Raw genomic sequence first — 25,218 nt, forward strand, 5'->3', positions numbered from 1 at the left:
TTTACAATAGCATCTATATCTCTTTTTGTATTTGTGTTTTTCCGACACACTTTTAATCTTCTGTAGAAGATACTTTACGATTAAAAATTAACACAATTCTTTTCTTGAAAACCACCGTTAGGTGGCAGTGTTGCTAAATAGTCTTGGGACAAAAGGGACGTCAATTCCTCCAATAATTCCGCCACATTAAAAAAAATAAATATATAATAATAAGAGAAATTAAACAGTTGGCTGTATTCCTATTTGATGGTTGTGTATCTTCAATTTAGCTTGAACACAACCGTTGTTAATAGAAATGAACTGGGGCGTATTTTCCCCTGGATTATTTCTCAAAAATATAACATTATTCTAAAAAAAAACCACCGAGTCCAGCTGATATTTACAACATGTTATTTTTTTTGCTCGCACAGGTTTGATAGTAAAAATAGTGACGTTTGTGAATCGTCCTCGGGGGTGGGCGTGGCCCGCTGACGTCATCACAACAAAAGCCTGTCATTTCTACGCAGGTTTTTTTTGTTGTTGTTTTTTTTCCCCCAACATAGAAGACGTGAAAAAGAACAACCACCATTTGCGTGTCGAGCTCAGCCACCAGAACCTCCAACCCGGCTGTTGTTTTATTTTTATGGTTTTTTTTCCAGCGTCACATCCTCTCGGACGCAGGAATGTAGAGACGCTTTTAAAAATAGCATCCTCTCCTCTGACAGCACTGTCGGTGCGAGAAGCAGGAAGATGGCTACAGACCTGGGAGAGCTGCTGGTCCCCTACATGCCCACGATCAGGGTCCCCAAAACAGGCGACAGGGTCTACAAGAGCGAATGTGCCTTTTCCTTCGACTCCCCCGTAAGTGTCTCCCTTCAGGAGCGTGTGTGTGTGTGTGTGTGTGTGTGTGTGTGTGTGTCAGGGCTGGTGAACAACACATGTGAAGGCGTGTGTGTGTGTGTGTGAGGAAAACAGACATCTCAATGGTTATAATCCTGCCTGGAACGATGGAAGGAAATCATTTATTATTTATTTTATATTTTGTTTTCATCAAGAGAGTCTAACATGAAATGATCCAGTTACTAGCTTAGCCATGTCAACTAAGTGTTGCTAAAATCACCTGTTTCTGTTTGAAATTCGTTAAAATACAATAACCTACATCCTAGTTAACTGTTTATTTATACGTGTTTAAGTATTTTAGTAGTATTGGTGCTTAATATATACCAACATAAATGATTATAAGAGAATATTTTTGGCTTAAGTTCTTCTTCTGCTAGAAAAAAATAGATTCTTTCAATAATTTCCCTTCAAAATTTCTTACCCTATTCAAAATATAAAGTTGTAGCTCAGCTCCAAGTGTCTGATGGATGACTGTGCTGTTTTCAGTGGATTTTTTGTCACTCTTTGTTTCTGAATACTGCTGAAAGAATTTCTCATCTTGTCGCTGGCTCATACAGAAATGTGAGGTAATCCTGTGAGTGATCTTGTCTTTAGACATAATCATTATAGTAAAGTAAAAACAACATTTTGAGTTATTTGTCACCTTGAATAACCATTTGTTATCGGGGTTAATGTTTCTGGCAGGTTTCTTTGAGCTTCATCAAGAAACAAAACCAGGTGAACCAAGTATTACTTCATCCGGACCTACAAACTTCCATTATACATTGATCATATTATCATCATTTTATTGATAATATTCTATTCATATATCAAATAATAACCTGCGGCTGTAGCTAAAGTGGGCATCATAAAATAATTGTCATTTATATGAGTTTCATATTGACACATTTTCACATGGTTGAGAGCAAAACAAAGTAACTCAACTCAAGATTTAAAAAGTAATACAATCTTCTATACTCTACAATAGACATTACAAAACACCAATCAATACTATATAATCATAGTCATTCATTTAGTTTTTAATTGAAGAACAAATGATGTTTAATATCTGAAATATGGTAAAGATGTGTAATTTCCTCAGTCAGTACAAAACATATGGTCACTTACTTACCTACATTATCTGTAATCTAATATCTAACTGATATTTTATACATTAAGTCTTTCCAAAAAAACTTTTTTTTCTTGAAATTTGTATATTTATTGAGGATGGAAACTACAGTCATGCTGTGAATAGTACGACTTACAATACATTTATTAACTTTCCATTTAATATTTTTCACGAAAACATTTTTATTTGTTGCCATCATTCAGTGAAACAACTTTTTTTTTTGGCTGAAACTGTTTAAAAAGGTGACTCAGCTGTCTGGAGTTCATCATGTTGCTCCAAGCACGGGTGTATTTTTACCCTCGCACTGTGGAAGCTCAGATGTCACTCTGGGCCACTTTAAGGTTTATCACAGCTGTCTGTGAGGCCTGCGACCGATTGTAGATTCGGGTCAGCTCCATGGGGCCAAATGGAACAACTCAAGTGTAGGAAGGAAGTTTGTGTCTCATGAATACTGGATGTGTTAACTGTAGTTGTGATTTCAACGAAAACAAAGTTGCTCCGATGCTTTGATAGAAGTTCAAATGAGCCGTTTATTCAATCATGAGCCCATTGAAATGCTTCAATTGGTTTTAAAGAGGAGTTTTGAAATGTCCTAAGAACATCTAGTATTATGGTTCCTGTCCAAAATGATTGTTGCGGTCGTGATTCACATCAACAATAGGTTCAGCAGAACACTTGGGGAGAAGTTTGTAGATGATGTTGAGATCAATATTAGAATTGCAACACTGTTTTTAAATGTCTTTCTTTGGTGAGTGACCTCAAGATCCTACTGTGTTTGTTTAGTCAGGGAAGGACTGACCACAGTAAATATTCCAGACTTCATAACTTAAACTTACATTAGTTAAAGACACGGACAATATACTGTGTCTGCCTACATTCATCACAGACTCAAACTAGATCCAGTGCTGTGAAGAAATAAACATTTTATGTGGTTATAGCAACATACAGATGTACGTTCATTCAGAGTGAAGTTGAGAATCAAAATCACAGGCCAAGTTTTTCCTGGAAAGCAAAAATAAATGATGCATTATTTCATTTCCTTTTCCTTCTCCTTCCCCTCTCTTTAGACAAATATATACATATAATAAATCCTTATGGAAACGTGACAAACAAATCTAAAATAAATTTAGTATAATTCAGTTACAATAACACAAATTATATAAAGATTAGGTTTCATTGAGAACTTGTCGAGATATGTGCAATTTTTAGACTGTCTGTATACTCATGACAACTTTGTGTGTGTGCAGGAGTCAGAGGGAGGTCTGTATGTGTGCATGAACACATTCCTGGGATTTGGACGAGAACACGTGGAAAGACATTACAGAAAGACTGGACAAAGTGTTTACATGCATCTCAAACGACACGTCAAGGAAGTAAGTTGTATCTTTATTGCTTCTAAATCCTGGTAAATATTACAGAACATGTGCAGCGACAGATGGACTGATATTTCTTAACGATAATTAAAATGAAACAATATTAGGAAGTTAATAGTACAACTAATAATTACTTTAGTTTGTGGGCGACTTTCATGGCCTTTGAGGAAACATGTTGGTTCCCATGCTATACAGACCAACATCCTGAATAAAACCTAAATAAGACTTAAATCACAATGATACAACTTGCATAAACCACACAGACTATATGTGTGATTTTAATAAAGCAAATGAAAACACTGATGTAAGCTTACAGTAAACTAAAAACAAAAAGTTTCAAGTATTTAGTATCTATTTAAGTAAGTAAGTATGTTAGGTAAGGTAAGGTAAGGTAAAACTTTATTGATCCCTCAGGAGGTCTCATTTGGGAAATTGTTTTAATAGTAAGTAAGTAATTATCTGACCTAAAGCACGTAAACAATCAAAACGATACACAGTTAAAATACATACTTTGAAAAGGTACAAAGCATCATAGTGACAAACACTGCAGCCCAAATAAAATCTGAATGCTTTGATCAAGATTGTTGGGCAAAATAAAACATGCTAATGGCAAAGCTGCAATTCTAAATCAAGTGTAATGATTATTTAGTTCTTAAGTACATTTTCTTCTGAACAATGTGCTGCTTTTGATTCATAAACAACGTATTGTAATGTGACACAAGCCTCTCACCTGGATATACTATGCACCTTTGAATATATCAGTTCCTATGTTGGCATTTTTTACACGTTTTCTTTTCAACTTTACCTAAGATATGATGTAAAAGAAATTCAAAAAATGAAATAAAAGTTCAGTCCCTAGTTTACAAGTACATCAAAATCAGAAACTTTTACTGACAGTGTTGTATATTTGTGGTTGACACTAAATAATGAGAAAATGTAAATTAATTTCAGTATATAAAATAAGGAAATAAACAGAGCAGGGAGACCAACTACATGAAATAAAAATTCATAATAACTATTTATTGACACACCAATATTATAAAAAAGACGAAGTGGTATTGTTGTGTTTGAACTGTAATCGTGTCGTTCACTTACTCAATTACTACGAGGAATGTTTATCTCATTCTTGATTTAATATGTATCCACAATGTTTTGTTTTAATAATCTTTTGAAATGCTTGCACAGTTTACTAGGATGTTTGGACTTTACATGTTCACAGTTATATCCAATACTCTGCTTTAAAAAAAAGTATTATGTTTGCATTTCAAAGACACTTCCCGTTTGTCTTGTAAACAATCACGTTTTGACCTAAAAGCTCCCACTTCTCCAGTTCATGGTAAACAACAAAAGCTCCTCATCTTTTCTAATTGCTCCCAGACAAGCTCTGCTTTGAGGAGACCTGCTATTTCCATGCTCAGATCACAGCTGCTCGCACACTGCAGACCACCACGTCTCCGGTTTTCTCCAGGTTTCTAGTGTGTCAGAACCCTCGATCAGTCTGTTGGTCACGTGACCCTGACTGGACTGGAAGAAGACCAGCTCAAGTGTGCATCTACGCATGCATTTGCAGCCACAAATTAAGCGTATTAATAATATTTCAAAGTTTACGAATAAGCTCGAAGTACCGGACCCGTATGAGCAGTCGGCCTCGGGCTCTAGAAAAATTGTGGACTCATCAAGAGGCTTTTTTGATGTCGAGCAGACGAGGTCGGGGTTTTCCATGTATGTACCCTGTAACCTAACCTCCATGTTGCTTCTTCTAAGCATCTATTTGTGACCCAGTGAAGACCGTCTGCCTGAACCTAGACGTGGCATCGGACGATTGTGTTGAGAAATAACCAGACGGTCACAAGGTTTTTCATTTGTCTCACGATTCTTCACTTTCCTCCACAGAAAGCCACCGGAGCTGCAGGAGGAGCTATTCCTAGACGGAGAAATGGAAAAGTATTCCTAGGTAACCTTTGTGCTATAAATATTATTCATTTACTCACCAATAATATTTTATTTCCATCTACTCATGAGTTTAAACTGAGTGCTATGATGAAAAATATGGCCTTTAAACCAGTAAATGAATCATAAATAATAAACATTTACATCATTTATACATTACAGTGTATGATATGATACAAATGATTAATAACAAATTAGTTTAACTTTAACTGTCCGTATTTGTATGAAAATAAAAGCCCATTATCCACCAATTTTAATTTATATTGTGCAAGGGGTCAAGTGAAATGAAAAATGAAAAAATGAAATGTCATGAAGGGCCATCAAACCAAAAGAATGAAAATAAGGAACAAAAATAAATACATTTTTTATGATTAATTACACTTGCACAATTTTTCTTTTCATCATGTTGGCTTCTTTTTATTTGTTTATTTTATCATATATGTATTAACTTTATATTTCTTTTGAGATACATTAAAGCTCACAACAAATATAAAGAATGTCCGGAAATACAATTGAAATTGATATTCAAAAGTAAATAAAAATGCAAATACAGTACAAATCATATCGAAAGCTACAGAAATACTTCTTTACCAGTTAAAAAGTTTGATCTTATGAGGGCCACACGTAGAACCCAGACAGCTGTTTGGCCAGTAATATGATAATAAATAAGATAAAAGTAAAAAATAACTAAAAAGAAAAAGTAGTCTAAAAAAAAGAAAATCCCGGTTTATTTAAGCGTAGTTTCAAAACACAGTTTTTAATACTGTGCTGGCATTAGTAATGTATAAATAAATGGAGTCCCTGATCATTTAAAATGGCTAAAAAACAAAAACAAAAAATAAAAACCATGAATGTTTGTATGATACACACATGACCAACACAGATCTTGGATCTTTCATCTTCTGATGAAACTAAAGGCAGATCAAGGCCCATCAAATGATTAGAAACAATGGAAGAATCTTCCTCTCTCCACTGCTCCAGTGAGTTTGTTGTGGTCATGGAGGTGGAAGCTGTTTGTCAATCTCCTATGAGCGTGTAGGGATGAAATGGGCTTTTGTGTTTTGATTTGTGTGATCACCTGTGGTCACTGAAGGGCACCGGCTTCTGTTATTGTTTGTTCCACTGTGTGCCCCCCCCCTTGTCGCCCCACTTCTGTCCCCATGGCCTGAGATATTTCCCATGATGAGACTTGTGCCCCTCTGTGTTCTAAATATAGCGCGTTTATTTGTATGTGTGGTTGGTAACTGCTCTAAATCAAAGCGACCCATTCTGCCCCCCACCGCCCCTCCCTCCCGGGGGTGGGGGGTCACTGGTGTGTCTACAGTGCCACCCCTTCCTTCAGCTGCCACCACCTGTCGGCCCTCCGTCACCAGGTTTTACACGGCGGTGACGCTGTTCGTCGTGGAGTGTGTGTTTGGTTCCTTCCACATACACTCAGCATGGCTCATGTTGACTCCATGTATCGTCATCTCTGTATACAATCCCTGAGCTAATGGAAGAACAAGTTGTTACCCAAACCAACGCCAAAGATGAACCACTCGTGAGTCATCGGACCAGCCCAGGCACATTCACTTCACTTATCACTGCTCACGTCTTAAGATGTTAAAGGCTTTTACATCGACTGTCTTTGATTCGGAACACGAAACGTTGTCAAGCCAAGGTCGAGATTGAATAGATCTTAGACCTCTATTGTTTTACCATAACCACGCCCACTCTGCTGCGATTGGTCAAACAACGGAAGTCTCCACTTCCGAGGAACTCGTTGTATAAACAAAGCGGGGCGTGATTGCATCTGGCTGGAGAAGCAGTGAAGCCATTATTACGACATAATGGACTGCGCTCTCGTAACCTCTCGTTCGCCCAGATTTCAACCAGAGCTTAATAAAGTAATAAGTTGAAAACATGGTCATGATGAGAGACTCACTTCATCGTGGAGAGGAAGACTTCAACAGTTGAAACATGGGAGTCAGGAGAGTTTTCTTGTTAGTTGACCTTTAAAGCAGGTAAGCACAAGTCCCATAATGCACTGCAACAGTTGAGTCTCCTTTTGAACCTACAAAATATAAAATATATACAGTATGAATAATTGTTGAAATCAATAATTTCAGTAACTTATCTTATCCTAAACACTGACATCTTTATAGATCACCTTATCAATAATAATGTACTTTGTTATGATCAAATCATCCGGTGGGCCATTCATTCTAAATTATCTGCTATCAAGGTATGAAGGGATTCAAAGCAATATAGAAAAATATGTTTTTTAGAGCGAAAACTAGTCTGTAATTTGTTGCAGTAGATGAAGGAAAGTTAATGATCACTTGTGAGGAGTGTTTGAATAACTAAAGTATTTGTTTCACTCTTAATATAAATTCTGTGAATTTGGACTGTTTTCTGGGGCAGCGACATGATTTCAAGACTATAAATGTTAACCCTCGTGTTATCTCAGGGTCGAGGTTACCCACTGGACTGAAAAGAAATATGTTTGTGGTTCACCTTGACTCGGACACAACACAAGGGATACCACAAACACAATTGTAATAGGCCTCCGGATCACCTTGACGCTAAGATAACACAAGGGATACTACAAACACATTTGTTTTCAGGCCTTTGGATCACATTGACACTGAGATAACACAAGGGATACCACAAACACATTTGTTTTTGGGCCTCTGGGTCACCTTGACCCTGAAATAACACAAGGGATACCACATCACTTGTTTTCAGGCTTTCGGGTCATCTTGACCCTGAGATAACACTAAGGATAGCACAAAAACATTTGATTTTGGGCCTCCGGGTCACCTTGACCCTGAAATAACACAAGGGATACCACAAACGCATTCGTTTTCAGGCCTCCAGGTCACATTGACCCTGAGAAATCACAAAGGATACCACAAACACATTTGTTTTTGGGCCTACAGGTCATCTTGACCCTGAGATAACACAAAGGATAGCACAAAAACATTTGATTTTGGGCCTCCGGGTCACCTTGACCCTGAGATAACACAAGGGATACGACAAACGCATTAGTTTTTAGGTCTTTGGATCACCTTGACCCTGAGATAACACAAGGGATACCACAAACGCATTCGTTTTTAGGTCTTTGGATCACCTTGACCCTGAGATAACACAAGGGAAACCACAAATGCATTTGTTTTCAGGCCTCCGGGTCACCTTGACCCTGAAATAAAACAAGGGATACCAAAAACGCATTTGTTTTCAGGCTTTCGGGTCAGCTTGACCCTGATATAACACAACGGATACCACAAACGCATTAGTTTTCAGACCCCCGGGTCACCTTGACCCTGAGATAACACAAGCGTTAACCTCTACTCTCCTCATGACACTGACGTTATTCCGCCTCTCTTGAAGACTTGGAGCTAAACCGTGACTTTAACGGCGAGGACTATGAATACGAGGACGAGGCCAAGCTCGTCATTTTCCCAGATCACTACGAGATTCCTTTACCAAATATCGAGGAGCTTCCCGCTCTGGTCAGTGAGTCGGTGTCGTGAGCATGCAGTGTGCTTTGGTGAACTTCTCTATAATTTTTTTTAAATGTATAATCTGGAATGATGACGTCACTTTTTTTTTTTGCGTGTTGACGATGTTGCTTCTTGTGGCATGGCTTTAAGGATTCATGTGGATATGAAAACAAATGCATGTTTAAAGTGTTATTTTAGCTCATTTTTTAAAAGTGATTTGCATGCTTTTACTTGTGTATCGTCTCCTCGATGCTTCAGATGCTAGTTGCTCGTACTTTCATCTTTTTCTTCTTCACGATTTTTCTTTAACTCCGCCCATTTATTTGGGCAAACCTCAGGTGACCATCGCCTGCGACGCGGTTCTGAACGCGCCCTCGGCTTACAAGAAGCAGGAGCTGGAGTCCTGGGAGGAGGAGATCCAGGTGTCCAGGCACGCCAGGAGTCTTCGACAGCTGGACAACGGAGTCAGGATCCCACCCAGGTAGGACCCGAGGCCTCGGTCACACTGGTTTGATTCTCATCGCCCCCCATGATGTGTTAAATATTGATGCTTAGGATAACTGTTTGTACCGTATATCTTTGTGCAACTTCAGTAAACATTGGATTTTCTTCTTCAAAAAGTCATTTTAAATTAACATTTAAGGTAAGGTAAGGTAAGGTAAAACTGTATTGATCCCTCAGGAAAGCTTGAAGAATCAAATGGACAAATATAATTGTACATTTTAGATGATTTTTTCATTGTTAGTCCCAAGTTTCTGTCATCTTTTTTTCAAAATATGGACTCAAACACAGAACTTTGTGTGTCTTCCTGGTGCAGCGGCTGGAAGTGTCAGAAGTGCGAGATGAGGGAGAACCTGTGGATGAACCTGACGGACGGATCCGTCTTCTGCGGGAAGTGGTTCTTCGACGGCAGCGGAGGGAACGGCCACGCTCTGGATCACTACAAGGCCACCAACCATCCTCTTGCCGTTAAACTGGACACCATCACCCCGGATGGCGCAGGTATCACATCCCGTCTTTAAGGAGCAGGAAAAACCCTTTTGTCTACAGACATGATGCTAGCACTGTTATGGATGGAGTAGAATGGAAATTATCAAATGAAATACTTAAAACAGTATAGATTTGTCTTGAGAATTAATCGTTGTGCTTGGTGTCATTTATGTGCAATTACATATAACAATTTTTAATTATATGAAGATAAATTACGAAATACATACATAAACATATAAAGTAAACATCAAATAATCTCGCTGAACATAAGCCGTTAAAGAAATGATGAATTCAAAGTGTGATGAACTTTAGATGACATGTATCAGCGCCATCAGAACATTGTTTATGATTTAAAATATTGAAAGGCTGAATTTGTTTTATTATCAATTATTCAATATTGTTGAAGTCATAGCATTTTAAATGTAATTTAAAAAATGTTGAAGCCTTTTAAATAGTAGACGTTGACACGTCGACACTTTGTCATGAAAATGCCTAAACTGACGCGGCAGTGCTTTGATGTCGTCACCTGATCATTTACGCTTGATGGGCAGAAAGTATGATTCAGTAGCTCAGTAGGTGTGGTCTGGTGGCATTGTTATGTTGAATATGAAAGGCTTCGATCCTTTTTTAATTACATTTAAAGGGCTTCAAATTTTTTTTATATTGAATTTGAAAGGCTAAGATTATTTTTATATTGAATTTAGAAGGCTTCACATTTTTTATATTAAATTTAGAAGGCTTCACATTTTTTATATAAAATTTAGAAGGCTTAAAATTTTTTATATACAATTTAGAAGGCTTCAAATTTTTTATATACAATTTAGAAGGCTACAATTGTTTTATATTGAATTAAAAGGCTACAATTGTTTTATATTGAATTAAAAGGCTACAATTTTTTATATTGGATTTATAAGGCTACACATCTTTTAATATTGAATATAAAAGGCTATAATTTTTTTTATATTTAAATTAAAAGGCTACTTATTTTTTAATATTGAATTTAAAAGGCTAAACATATTTTTATATTGAATTTAAAAGGTTACAAATGTTTTATATTGAATTTAAAAGGCAACACATTTTTTAATATTGAATTTAAAAGGCTACGAATTTTTAAGTATTGAATTTAAAAGGCTTTGATTATTTTTTTATATGGAATATAAATGGCTACAAATTAAAAAATATTGAATAATCGAAATTAAAATGTAAAAAATTCATCCCATTCAATATTTGAAATGTTAAATTCAACCAGTCAATATCCTGATGGCACTGAGATGAAGGAGAACCTGTGGATGTCTATGGATAAACTTCCATAGACATCTTCATAAAGTGACTTTTATCATCATTAACAAACATTGTTTCCACATTCAATTAGACAACATTAAACCGGCTCTTGTGTTTGTCAATGTTGTGTTTCAGACGTCTACTCGTTTGAGGAGGAAGAAGCCGTACTGGACCCGCAAATATCCGAACACTTGTCACACTTTGGCATCGACATGCTCCAGATGCAAAAAAGAGTAAATCTTCTTTTTACTTCACAAAGCTCTGAGCCTGTTTTCAATCCCTTTATCTTCTCCTACCTTTCTTCTCCAGACAGAGAACGGCCACCACACAGAGAATAATGCACGACCGCGGGTCAGCGAGTGGGAGGTCATCCAAGAGTCGGGCATGAAGCTGAAGGCCGTTTTCGGTTCTGGTTACACCGGCATCAAGAACCTGGGGAACAGTTGCTACATCAGCACAGTGATGCAGGTTCTGTTCAGCATCCCAGACTTCCAGAGGATGTGAGTACAGTTGATGGAGGGAGCACTTTTTAAATTTGACCTATTGATGCTTGGCTTTAAAGTGTACTATGGGAGAAAATACATTATCAAAAAATACAAAAATGTACTTTCTGATAAAGCTTCATGAAACAGTGTCAATATTTCCACTAGATGGCGGTCTCTGCACTATTTTCCGTTGTTTTGAACAACTGTTATAATGAAACATCATTTTTAAACTGATGGCGCCACCTACTGACCTCTAAACAATATGACACTGTTTCATGAAGCTTCATCAAACCATCACTAGTGTTTACTAATTATGTGTTATTTAGAGCAGGAAGATGGATTTTCAAGACGTATAGAAAATAATAAGCAGTTTTAAATGAAAGCTTAGACAAAAAATGGAGGGAAAATGATGTCAAATGGCCAACATTTTCATTAAAAAATAATAAATAATTTCATGGATTATTTTATTTGATACAAATGATTATTTAAAATTAATTAATTGACCAGATAATGTGTCGACGATGAAAGAATGAAGAAGTTTGACGACAGCAGAATAGTTTTCATGTGATCAGTTTCTTAGACTCTCTGCAAGTTGTGATGTTTTCTTAATGGAGTTTAAACTTCAATTAATCTTGTGCATGAAAAGTTCCTAAATCAGAAAGTGTAGTTTCAATATGTAAGAAAACACATTTGAATTGTTGTTAATCACTAGTTCCAGAATCCAATGACGACTGCCATTGGAGTGAAAGTGTGTGTCTGTCCATGTGCTCTTCAGGTATGTTGGAAACCTTCAGAAGATATACGACTACTCACCTCTTGACCCAACCCAGGACTTCGCGACACAAATGTAAGAGACCCTCGAGTTGCATAAGCACTGACATCAGCAAGAATATTCGAAATGAAGTAATCTTAAATAATACCTAAATCATTATGTATAAAATGATCCTATACAATATAAATATAAAGATTAATTTTGTGTGTTTAGATTTTTTTTTTATAATTGACCAAATAATAGATTTGTTTACATCTAAAATCTATTTCATAAAACATTTGACTTAATAATAGAAAAAAATGTTACATCAAGTGTAAATCCATATACAAATGTCTATAGTTTAATATAATCTAATATTTTTTGTTATTTTTCCCTTTATGAAGTGTTTAATGATAAATCTAAAGTAAGTAAGTAAGTAAGTAAATAAAGGTTATTTCTAAAGCACCTTTCTACACCAGGGTCACAAAGCACTTTAACAATCAAAAACAATACACAGTTAAAATATATACTTTAAAAGATCAAGACACATAAGAAAAACACAGGAGTCCCAGAAATTCAGGGAAAATAAGAATGTATTTTTATAATATGGAAAGAAAAGATGAACTGAAACAAAAAATAATTTTATATGTAGGTAGAACCGTTTTTATTTACGTCATTAGAAAAGCACATGTGAGCCCGAAATCGTTCAGAATAAAACATGTATTTTAAGTTCAACCTTGATTTATTAGCACAAGCCCACAAAGCAAATAAACAGTTAGAAAAATCAGTTTGAATCAACCAGTTTGAATCTCACCGGATCAGCGTAGTCTGATCATAAACTAACGAATGCTTCAAATGAACAAGTGATTCACGTAAACGCCTCAATCATTGGTTCTCATGAAACCGTTTCTAATGCTTTTGTCGACTGCTGTCATTCCAGGGCTAAGCTGGGACACGGGCTTCTCTCAGGCCAGTACTCCAAACCCCCCATGAAATCTGAGCTCATTGAACAGGTGATGAAAGAAGAACACAAGGTGTTAAACTGGGTATGTCCAGCTCTGGAAACCACCTCCAAACCAGACGTATATGTTTTCCTACATCTGCAGTTTTTGTTCCTTTAAGCCTCATTCATTTAAAAACCTTGAAACTGCACATTTGCTGCAGATTTTCCTGCCATGTCTCCCTGTAGTGGCTTATTTTCAACTGAAACACAAGACTATTAAATACAGTAGAAAAACTGTAATACACGTCTCTGACCACTGGTCCATCATGAGTCTGATACTTCATTGTTTTCTTTCCAGCACCAGCAGAAAGGAATCTCCCCCAGAATGTTCAAGGGCCTGGTGAGCCGAGGAATCCCGGAGTTTTCCTCAAACAGACAGCAAGACGCGCACGAGCTGTTCCTGCTCATAACAAACCTGGTGGAGGTGAGAACGACGTGTTACGACCTCAATTATGACAACACGAGTGTCACTGACTGAGAGACCAGGGCTGGGATCTAGAGAGAAGCTGGCGATACACGGGGGGCAACGATACGATATGTCGCAATACCGCGGGAACAAGGATATATTTGTAGTATTGTCGAGTAATGATGGTCTGATGAAGCTTCATGAAACAGTGTCATGTTGTTTAGAGGTCAGTAGGTGGCGCCATCAGTTTAAAAATGATGTTTCATTACAACAGTTGTTCAAAACAAAGGAAAATAGTGCAGAGACCGCCATCTAGTGGAAAATAATGACACAATTTCATTAAGCTTCATCAAACTATCACTAGTGTCTCTAGAGATAAAAACAGTATTTTACGATCATGTATTTTCCCAAAAGTACACTTTCAAGTCAAGCATCAATAGGTCAAATTTAAAAGTGCTCCCTGCGCCATCTAGTGGACTCTGAAAATAATGACACTGCTTCATGAAGCTTCATCAGAGCATCACTGTTGTCAAGTACTTGACTCTGACTTAAGTTGTAAGTTAATTTGTTTTGAAACTAAAACACGTCCAAACATCAGCTTCAAAAGCTGCCGGGGTCCACTGTATCCTCTCGTCCTCAGTCATCGCCAGTGTTACATTTGCTGCGTAGGACATAATGACTATTGGCATCTAGAGGAAAAAAATTGAGCGGGAACACAACAATTAACAAACACTGAGAAAAATATCAATATAGATGATTTTATTCATTTATTTCATACAAATGTTATTGAAATATAAATAATAACTTTGATAAAATGTTTTTGACAAAATCGATACAAGGCTAATAAATATTGATACCATGTCGTCGTGTATCGGTATTTCCTATCCCTAAGAATAAAGTCATGAGGTATTTTAGTGGTTTATTTACACGTTATTTTTTTTTAATTTTGCAGAGAAACAGTGCTGGCTCTGAAAATCCAAGCGACGCCTTCCGCTTCCTGGTGGAGGAGCGTGTTCAGTGCTGCCAGACGCGGCGGGTTCGATACTCTCAGCGGGTGGACTACTGCATCCAGCTGCCGGCCCCCATCGAGGCGGCCACCAACAGAGGTGCCCCGATCGATACTGGATTCCTTCTCCATCGGCACGGATCTAATTTTTGGCTGCTTTATTATCTCCCAGAGGAAATCCTGGCGTTCGAAACCAAGCGTAGAGAAGCCGAGGAGAACCAGAGAGCGCCGCCAGAGCCGGTCCGGGCACGGATCCCCTTCACGGCGTGTCTGCAGGCCTTCACAGAGCCGGAGAACGTTCCCAACTTCTGGAGCTCGGCGCTGCAGGCCAAGTCTGCAGGAGTCAAGTCAGTCCAAGAGACAAATGACATGCTTTCTGTGTGTGTGTGTGTGTGTGTGTGTGTGTGTGTGTGTGTGTGTGTGTGGGTTGAATGGCTCTCTAACGTTCTCACTTTTGTTTGCAGGACATCTCGTTTTTCTTCATTCCCAGAGTATCTCGTCATCCAAATCAAGAAATTCACATTCGGAGTGGACTGGGTGCCGAAAAAACTAGGTACGTATCCAAACATTTGTGGAGCCAAATTCTCCACACACAAAATAAATAAATAAAAGGATTACATGTATGTTATAATGGCCAAAATAATGGATATATATGTATATACAGTATATTAATATAATACATCAAAAGGAAATGTTAAAATAAAAGGAAATATACATAAATATACATACATATATATAAGTAAGTAAGTAAGTCTTTCAGGTTTAATTCTTGTCTCAATATCTCAAAATTAAGTAAGTAAGTAAGTAATTTTTATTTGTACAGCGCTTTTCCAGACCAGGGTCACAAAGCGCTTAAACAATCAAAACAATATTCAATAAAGTATATACTTTAAAGGGCAAGATAAAACTAATAACACAACAGGAGTTCCAGAAATATATATAAATATATATGTTTATTTTTCTATATGGACACTGTATAAACTTTATTTCTTTGAAAATGTATATATATATTTATGACTTCCCGTATAGTGTAATCTCTATATTTGTCCACTCGCGGGTTTACTTAAATCATTAGTCAGTTCTGAAAACCTTCACTAGGTGGCACTGTTTGACCTTGGTAGCATGACGACTACATCGATCCAACAGCCTCGGAAAATAAATAAAATGATTATCTTTTTTTTTTTTTAGGTAAAACGTAAGACTATTACAAAAGTAATTACAGTGAGCGAATATTTATTACACTACACAAACTAAAAGAAAACACCTGACTGAGATATTTTAGTCTGAATAAGATTGTGTTATTAAAAGAATATATCTGTTTAGATCTGGCCATAGATGTTCCAGACTTCCTGGATCTGAGCCGACTTCGAGCCACCGGGCTGCAGGCCGGGGAAGAGGAGCTTCCTGATCTCATGCCGCCCATCGTGCTCGCTGAAGACACCAGAGGTACATTCTCACTTTTAATCCTCATTATTATTATTTAATAAGTAAGTAAGTAAGTAATTTTTATTTGTATAGCGCTTTTCCAGACCAGGGTCACAAAGCGCTTAAACAATCAAAACAATATTCAATAAAATATATACTTTAAAGATCAAGATAAAACTGATAACACAACAGGAGTTCCAGAAAATCAAGGAAAAGCCTGAACAAATAGAAACGTCTTAAGATGTTTCTTAAAGGAGTCAGTAGACTCCATCAAGCGCAAAGAGAGAGGAAGATCGTTCCAAAGCTTAGGAGCAACAGCCTGGAAGGATTTCTCTCCTCTGGTCCAGAGCCGTGTTCAGGAACCATCAGTAGATTCTGATCCACAGACCTCAGAGCCCGAGCTGGGGTGTAAGGCTGGATCAGATCAGTGATGTAAGGAGGAGTCTGACCATGAATAGATCTGAAAGTAAGAACCAGAATTTTAAAGTTATAAAATAATATAATAGTATATTTTTGAACTGTAATCTATTTTTATTCAACATTTTCAATACATCCGTTTTACTCTTTCATCTCCTGATCCCTTATTAATAGGAAATAGAGTTGAATTCTTAGTGATATTTGGACACTAATTATTGTTTTAAATAACGGTCCCCACACATGTGATCAAATTACTCCTTTCAGAAGAACAAACGCATGTATTTGAGAGATCGCAGCCATTATAAAGTCCAACCAGCAATTTCCGAACATGCTTCCCAGCAGGTAAAGTAGGCGTCTTTGTGCCTGAATCAAATGATCCATGAAATTACCTCCATACTGATATTCGACTAAAATACCCCGGTTTCCTCCCAGGGTCATTCTAAGAATAAATCCACAATCAATTACAACCAAGTAGCCTTTTGTACATTTAAGACACATTTTCACCGGTGACTTCGGAATGTGTCATAAGTGTAATAACCAGAATTCAGTGTCTGTGTTTAATGTTCTGGTTTGAAACACATCCACACACCAATTCCCAATCCATTTAAAAAAAAAAAAAAAGTCTCTCTTTCTTGCTCTGGGACGTCATTTTTTGTGTCTTTTTCTGCCTACAAAGTTCTGCTGCATCAAGTTTTCAGTGTCCTCCTTAATATTTGACAAGGCATGAAATGTTCCGTACCATCTCACACTCCAAACACAATCACACACACACACACAAAAAAAAAAAATGGGCTCAGTGAGCAACACAAAGACGAAAAAGCCTTTTCACATGTTCACACGCCCGGGAGGTTATTTGCTGAACAAAATCGGCTTCTTCTTCAAACCCGGAGACTCCGTGGACGGAGCAGATGTTTTTCGAAGATGTTTGTCTTGAGTGTTCTTCCATATTTGAAACGGTGTCGGCTCTTTCTGCAATCTATGACCTACATAAGAGGTTCTGAAAGGAAAACTTTGTGTTTTGATTTTAAACTTATAGGCAAGAGTGTGTAGAATATATGTTACAGTGTCTTTAAAAGTAGATTTGTGTGGCTCTGACATCTTATTCAAGTCTCGTTTCAAGTGAAAAACAGTCTGATTAAACTAAATTTGAGTCACTTTCTTTTGACACGTCAACAAAAATATCTTGTTTTAAGATATTGGAAGAGAGAAATGAGACCTAAACTGCTTGTAAAGAGTAAAAAACTGCATTAGAATAAATATTTGAATACGTATTTCAGGTTTAATTCTTGTCTCAATATCTCAAAATTAAGTAAGTAAGTAAGTAAGTCATTTTTATTTATATAGCGCTTTTCCAGACCAGGGTCACAAAGCGCTTAAACAATCAAAACAATATTCAATAAAGTACATACTTTAAAGATCAAGATAATACTGAGAACAACACAGGAGTTCCAGAAATTCAAGGAAAAGCCTGAACAAATAGAAACGTCTTAAGATGTTTCTTAAAGGAGTCAGTAGACTCCATCAAATTAAGTATATCTAGCTCATCATTAAGTCAATTAGTACTTAAAATAAGACATTAACACTTGCTTAGATTTGAGTTTTTGCAGAGAATAGCAATTAATTCATCATTATCCAAACAACAAAACCAGTTTTCTTCTGAAAATCCAGATGAAAAAACTGCTCAACTTTCTGTCGTCAACCCTCTCAAAAGTCTTTTAATACAGATTTAATGTTGACGTGTTTGTTTGCGATAATAGACGACGTCTTGTTTCCTGCCCTTTCTATTCAATTGCCAATACCACGTGAAGTCGTTCTTCAGCGTTATTACAAGAAAATGTTTCGGCGCTTTGTAAGATTTAAAAACGTCGCCCCTTCTCTTCCCGCCCGCCGTCACACAAAAGCAATTCGAAACACGAGTGTAAATTGTGCTCCCTCAGCCGTGAAATGAAAATAAGTCGGAAACAAATAACAAGATGCTCTCAATAGATTTGCTGATTTGTTTATTCCGCAGTTAAGTGATGAGTTGTGTTGCTTAAGAAGCTGTTGGCCAGATCGCCTCACTCTGAGATGATGAATCACTTCTGACAACGCGACGCTCATCACTGATTAGAGAACAACGCTCACACGTTTGCTGAATTTTCATTTTCAGCTGTATATGTTGACGCAATATTTCACGATTTAATCTTCAGCAAGTACAGGACTATAACTCTGATGTAGTTCGTGTGATGATGAATGATTTAAAAAGTCTTAAATCACAACACATTAAATAAGAAAAGCCCTCAAAAGACCCAATACCATTGCCTTACGATTGTTGGAACAATAATACCTTTTTTAGCATTTGAACTATCATTGGTTGCATTGAGATGAAAAGGGCAGCGGTACAACACATTGGGGTCGTTTTTTCTAACAGAAAATTGGGCTTGATCAATGCAATTGCCCCTGGCCCTCTTTCATCTAGAGCAGGGGTCTTGAACTCAACTTGCCAGGGGCCCCACAACAGGTCAAATCTTGTGGCTCTGGGGTTTTTCAGCAGTTTTATTAGAAATGCTTTGATTTTTTATTTTATTTATTTGAATGTTTGATTTCTGCTGAGTTTCACTGTGAATTTGGGCGTTTGGTTCCTAATTGTAATCTTATTTTATTTGAGAAATGTTCCATCTTAACTTTCATAATCAAAGCTTTATAATTGATAATATTTGATGTGATTATATTTCTTATATTTAATCCTTCATCATTTGAACAAAAAGTCCCTTGTTCTTCTATCACACCTTAAACTTAGACAGATTTTCACAATGGTTCAGGAACTTTACATGTACGTTTAAAATTGCTGCTACTCCTTACCATGTAATTGGATTTAAAGAAGGAAAACACTATTTATTACTAACAATTAAATGAATATGCATCAGGATTTACTCAAAATAAAATAAAAAACCCATTGAAGTCTGGCATGTGAATGCATGATGGTTGTAACAAAATAAGTTCAGTACACGCAGCTGCTGCAATGAGTTCAAGGAGAGGGAGTGAGACCAATGCTGTGTCTCAAATCGCATACTTCTCTTAGTATGCTAGAAGTTAGTATGCATCAGTTTAGTGTACGTACTAACTAGTACGCAAATTCTCCACAGATAGTATGTCACTAATCAAACTCTGCTGCTACACACTAACCAGAGATCACATGACAGCTTCTTCTTCTACTTCTATTTAACGATGTTGCAACCAGCTGTTTGAACGCTATCGACACCTGCTGGCAGCACGTTTTGCAACTTTGGAAAAAGAAATAAAGAAAAAATATGAGAATCTAAATAATCGCGAGATATTTAAGCTGGTATCAACAGCGAAGACGTGTTTATACTTCTACTGCTGCTGAAAATACACCTGTAAGTATATGCATATCTATATATGCATTTATATATGAATATATATGCATTTATATATGAATATATATGCATTTATATATGACGTAACTTCCGTTTAAAACGTCACTAAGATGGCGGACGTTTAGTGTGTTTAGTGTCCATCGAACCATGCTCAGTTTTGTGGGCGTGTTAGTACTCCAATTTAGTGTGCATGGCGCACTAAATTTCGCATTCTAAGAATTGAGACGCACTAACGCACTAAAAATACTAACTTTTAGTACGCTAGTATGCGATTTGAGACACAGCACAAGAAAGAGTGATGTTGGTTTCAAGAATAGTTATTAGTTAGAGTTAGAAAATAAGTAAGAAAGAGAATTTGTTTCGGTTAGAAGACAAACAGTGTTTAAAATTTAAAAAAAAGTTTAAATTCAGTTATTTAGGAGTTAAATGTCATGTACCTGCGTCTTGCACTGCTGAATTAAATTCTTTATATAATGTATAATATTCTTACCTACTCAAGGATGTCTTAACTATCTACAATATTTTGCTAGTGCTGATTCTAAACTTTCCATTCTGCTGCGTCATCTCTTTCTCTCCTCCTCTTTTTTTTTTCTCCTCTAGACAACTCCATGAGCTCCATAGATTGTGAGTATCTCATTTGTTCTTGTATATTTATACGTAGCAGGTTTGTTTAAAATAAACAGTCGTGACAAATGTATTTCCGTCCCGGGGCAGCGGTGATAAATGCTGCGGAGCCCAACAACTGATCACGTTCACTGGAGCAGGTGCTTGCGACGCTCCCTCGGCTCGACCAACTAACTTTTTCCGTGTGGCTCTTGCTTGTTTAAAAGTCGCTTCCTTGATGAATAATCTGTGAATGAAGAAGAAGCTCTCCCCGGGGCTGGTTCTCTTCTGGTCTCTTTGTTTAATGAGGCCCAAAGAGAACAACCACAGCAGCTCTTTTTCACTCTAAAGAGGGAACCGGCAGTGTCGAATCAGCACTCGCTTGTTTTTAAGTTATTGATGCTACTTATTCGCAGCTCCGGAAATAGACGAGGCGGCGGTAATGCAGCTGGCGGAGATGGGCTTCCCGGTGGAGGCCTGCAGGAAGGCCGTCTACTACACGGGCAACATGGGTCCCGAGATGGCCTTCAACTGGATCATAGCTCACATGGAGGAGCCCGGTGAGACGTGGTCGTGCATGCATGGATGCGCTGATGCGATGAACCGTCTAATGGTTCCTTAATCGATGACGGCGGACGCTGGAGCATTTATAATTCTGGGGATTTGGTGGAAGGTGCTGTGATAGTAGGAGGAGGTTTCAACAAAAAGATATATTATTCATTCTTCTGCCTTTAAGACTCAGAAAAACACTTATTAGATCAAGAACTGTTAGAATGATTCTTGAGACCTATGTAACTCTTTGAATTCTCTCTGGATCGAGTTAAGACTGAGGATGTTCAAAAGCATTTAATAATGTGTAAATATGGTTTTCCAGTTGGAATATGTCCATCCACCCATTCTATCGCTTATCCAGGGGGGACACCTTGGACAGGACGCCTGTACATCACAGGACGCACAAATACACACAACCATTCACACACACACTCATACCAACAGACAGTTTCCCTAAGTTCTGAATCAATATCTGTATGTTTTTGGACTGTGGGAGGAAACCGGAGTGCCCGGAGTAAACCCTTTAGAATAAAACGCTGGATAGTGTCTAAAACTATGTTACTGGTAGTTTTACTAGTGTATATTTCCACAACACAACTTCTATTGGCATTTGAAACTTTTTTTCATTTAATGTTTTCAGTCGAGAAAAACGTTTTTTTGCAAATACATTTTTCAAATATGGAGTTATTTCATCTAACAGGATGGTTGTTTGATTGTTTGGCTTTTGACCGTCTTTTACCAAAAACACTTGACAAAGTTCTAGACGTACTTAGATCATATATATTCATGAAATATTCACTGCGGTTCAAGGAACAGACAAAAGTAAAAACAAGTGCCTCTTGCCTCTAATCTGAGTAAACTCGAAAACATCATTTCCAAGATGGTTGAGACCACAGATTGGCTTTAATAAAATCATCTTACAATGAAATCACAGGAATAAAAAAAACAATTATGTGATACTAGTGTAAAGATGCTGTTGCTCTTTTGATACTGTTTTAGGGTTGATAAATAATACTTCTAGCTAAAATAGGCTAAGCTAAGCTAGGCTAAGCTAGCTAGATGCTTTCAGCTGTGTCCATGGTTTTCTTCTTTGTAACGGTTACCTTTCTCTTGGTAAATTATACTTATTCATTTTTTTCTTCTTCTTTTTAATAACTTTTTTTTTCAATAACAATTTGGCAGGGGAATGTGGTCACTCAGCACTTTTCTAGTTAGATCTATATTTGCTTCTTGGCTTTGTAATTGTAATTAAGATTTAAACTTACTTTGACAAGTTTCATTACGCTTGAAAGTTTTAAGAACTATCTTTCAAATTAAGATTATGAGTTAATGACCCTACCAATGGGTACGTGTTGGATATGGTGGGACCAAAAATACTGGCGACAAATACTTACAGCAGCTGAAGCCAGAGAGCTCACATTAGTCCATCAGCAATTCTGGGGAAGTTTCATTTAGATCTGAACTCTGAACTCTGGTTCACCCCCCCAGTCCAAAACATACAGTAGTTAATTGATGACCCACCGCTTACCCTAAGTAGCTGGGATTAGAGATAGGTATCGTTTTGATGCAGGATCTTAACCAGTACTTTGAGCAACACTTGTATATTGGAATATTTGATCTTAAAAACTACTTATCTACTAATTCAAAGTTAGTAGGTAGGTAGGTAGGTAGAACTTGATTGATTGAAATTGTTTTTTTCCTAATTATCCACAGCAAATACAGCAATTTTTCATAAAAAAAATTAATTAAAAAGTCTAGTGGCTTTCAAAATTAAGTCGTTGTATCACGATACAGTGTCTTTACTTCACAGCTGTTTCACGAAACCTCATCGACTCCCTTTAACATGCAAAAACAGACATCTGACCAAGTAGTTTTGTGTTCACACAGTTAAATATAGACAACTATAGTAAACTAGGAGGTGACCAGATACATTAGGTTAGGTTAGGTTAGGTAGAACTATATTGATTTTTTCCAAATATCCACAGCAAATACAGCAATTTTTCATAAAAAAATTATCAAAATAAAATAAGAACAAGAACAAAGAGAAATAAAGAGAAACAACAAGATGATACAATCTAAGATTAAAGATAAAGATAAAGAACATAGAACAAAAGACAAAGGATACAAAGATTAACATAGAAATTATAGCCACACAAACATCATTATTTTAATTTTTTTTCCCATTTCATAAATGTGTTAATGTTATATAAATGTTCACTTGTTTCATAGCTAACAAAAAGTATGACCTAGAAAATGTTACAGGGAAAAAGAAAATCACAGAAAATAAAACATTAGCAGAGATGAGTAACGACAGTTCAAATCATATTTAATGGGATTTAAATCGCGCAGCAACCAAGTGAGCCTATTTCCTTTAATTATTTTGACTGAGAAATGTTGTGCAACAGAGGGAAATCAAGAAGCCTTCAAGCTTGTTAGTTCTTAAATTGTCCTAGAGCGTCTGCAGAATGAGCTGCAATCCTGCTGAGTCATGTTCTGAAATGTGTTTTCTTCCGCTCTCCCTCGTAAAAGGTTAGTCACCTCCAAATGGGTTTTTTCTGGATCATAACTATTAGATTAGCATTTTTTCCTGTCGCCGACTGGCTTCGACTGGTGTCTAATTATTCTCCTTGTGCTTCTTCTTCAGACTTTGCAGAACCTCTGATGCTGCCCTCCATGATAGATCCTGGTCCCTCCACCAGCGACGCCCCCATGGCTACAGCAACCCTGGACAATACCCCCCCGGAGGAGAGCATCTCCATCCTCATCTCGATGGGCTTCCCTCGCACGCACAGCATCCAAGCCCTCAGAGCCACGGTGAGTCATGGTTGTTATAATGTTCTTCTCACGACTTTAATGATTTTATTACAATGTAATTAGTGGCTTTAGCGATCGATGACTTAAAGGGCAACTAATGTGCTGATTTAAGTGTCTCTTAAACTGTTCTAGGACCTCTATTATACTCAGCAGTATCTTTCTTTTTGCACAAAACTCTCCTTTAATAATGATATTTACATTAGAAAAAACGCTTAAGCCCCGCCCACTTAAATGCGCTGTTTTGGCTGAGAAGAAGTCTCTCCCAAGCAACCACGCCCACTCTGCTCTGATTGGTCACAAAAACACAAGTTGCATTCAAGGACTCAAGTTAATTTCAAACTCACCCTTAAAACTCCCGTTTTGTACTTTAAAATCGAATAATAAAAATAATGTTTGCTGCTTAATGTACACATTACAAAAACACGTAAAGGCAGAAGTAACTCTCACCATGTTTAGATAAATATTTATTTAGTTTCTTGATTAACTTGTAGGTTCTTAACTGATTTAGGGCTTCTAGGGGAGGACACCTGCACCAGAGTGATGTCAGAATGTTTAATTTAAACCGTGATCTCGTTTGGCGAGATTTCGGACGGGATAGAACTTTATTAAGTAAAAACTTCAAAACGGAGCAACGTCATGATGAATGAACTACTGCATTTTGAAGAGGACGACTTCAACAATTACATGTGAATAAGTCAGGAGAGTTGGGTTTTCACATTAGGTGCCCTTTAAGCAAACAGGAGCTGAAGCTAAACATGTGATTGTGGTATTAAACATGAGTTACTGACCCACTTCATGGCTGTGAATAGTAGACTGGATTCAGGGTTTCGCACCAAAGGTTTTGTTCTCGGCCACAAAGTTCTTCCCAACACCTTGTTTGCGTTGTTCCGAACATGTGCTCGTCATCTGAACTGCAACTCTGCAAAGTTCTCTCCTTTTTTTTCAAGCTCTTCTGTTACACCGTTTGCAACATCAGCAAAAACATAAAAAGCTGCAGAAACTGAGAAGAAGCTTCCTTGTTTACAGTCTCCTGTGACCCTCGCGTCCTTCGAGCGGCTGCGCTGAGACGTGTTTCTCACGGGCGGGGACGGTCACACGGCCCGGTTATTATTAGCTCGAATTTAGCTGCCATATTTTTCACCTCAATGACCCAAGTCGAGCGACGGAGTTGTACGTTTTAACTGAAACCTGCTGTTCGTCACAGTCATTCTCCAGGAATCACACTTCTATTTTTATCCTTGAGAAGGTCCAGATGGGTTCCTGCCAAATGGGCGAGTCGTACCCGTGTGTCCCTGGATTACGGCAGGAATATT

General features: G+C 37.3%; 1 protein-coding gene across 2 annotated transcripts in view; it reads left to right on the forward strand.

Annotated features, from left to right (window-relative positions):
* The first annotated feature begins 602 nt into the window (after nt 1–602).
* The window catches only part of usp13 (ubiquitin specific peptidase 13), a 29,634-nt gene continuing 5,018 nt past the window's right edge, over nt 603–25,218 (forward strand). The window contains exons 1-18 of one of the 2 annotated variants that reach the window (XM_087783625.1): nt 603–840; nt 3,235–3,360; nt 5,254–5,314; nt 8,683–8,804; nt 9,134–9,276; nt 9,613–9,797; nt 11,202–11,299; nt 11,376–11,566; nt 12,327–12,398; nt 13,243–13,348; nt 13,604–13,729; nt 14,664–14,817; nt 14,890–15,064; nt 15,182–15,270; nt 16,041–16,163; nt 20,537–20,560; nt 20,956–21,099; nt 23,736–23,905. In XM_087783625.1, coding sequence (XP_087639751.1) covers nt 730–840; nt 3,235–3,360; nt 5,254–5,314; nt 8,683–8,804; nt 9,134–9,276; nt 9,613–9,797; nt 11,202–11,299; nt 11,376–11,566; nt 12,327–12,398; nt 13,243–13,348; nt 13,604–13,729; nt 14,664–14,817; nt 14,890–15,064; nt 15,182–15,270; nt 16,041–16,163; nt 20,537–20,560; nt 20,956–21,099; nt 23,736–23,905 — 2,220 coding nt within the window. In that variant the 5' untranslated portion in view covers nt 603–729. The remainder of the gene's footprint in view (nt 841–3,234; nt 3,361–5,253; nt 5,315–8,682; nt 8,805–9,133; nt 9,277–9,612; nt 9,798–11,201; nt 11,300–11,375; nt 11,567–12,326; nt 12,399–13,242; nt 13,349–13,603; nt 13,730–14,663; nt 14,818–14,889; nt 15,065–15,181; nt 15,271–16,040; nt 16,164–20,536; nt 20,561–20,955; nt 21,100–23,735; nt 23,906–25,218) is intronic. The other variant, XM_087783626.1, reaches the window with a different exon arrangement.

The sequence above is a fragment of the Callionymus lyra genome, chromosome 2, assembly GCF_982586985.1.
Source record: "Callionymus lyra chromosome 2, fCalLyr1.hap1.1, whole genome shotgun sequence".
Lineage (NCBI taxonomy): Eukaryota > Metazoa > Chordata > Actinopteri > Syngnathiformes > Callionymidae > Callionymus > Callionymus lyra.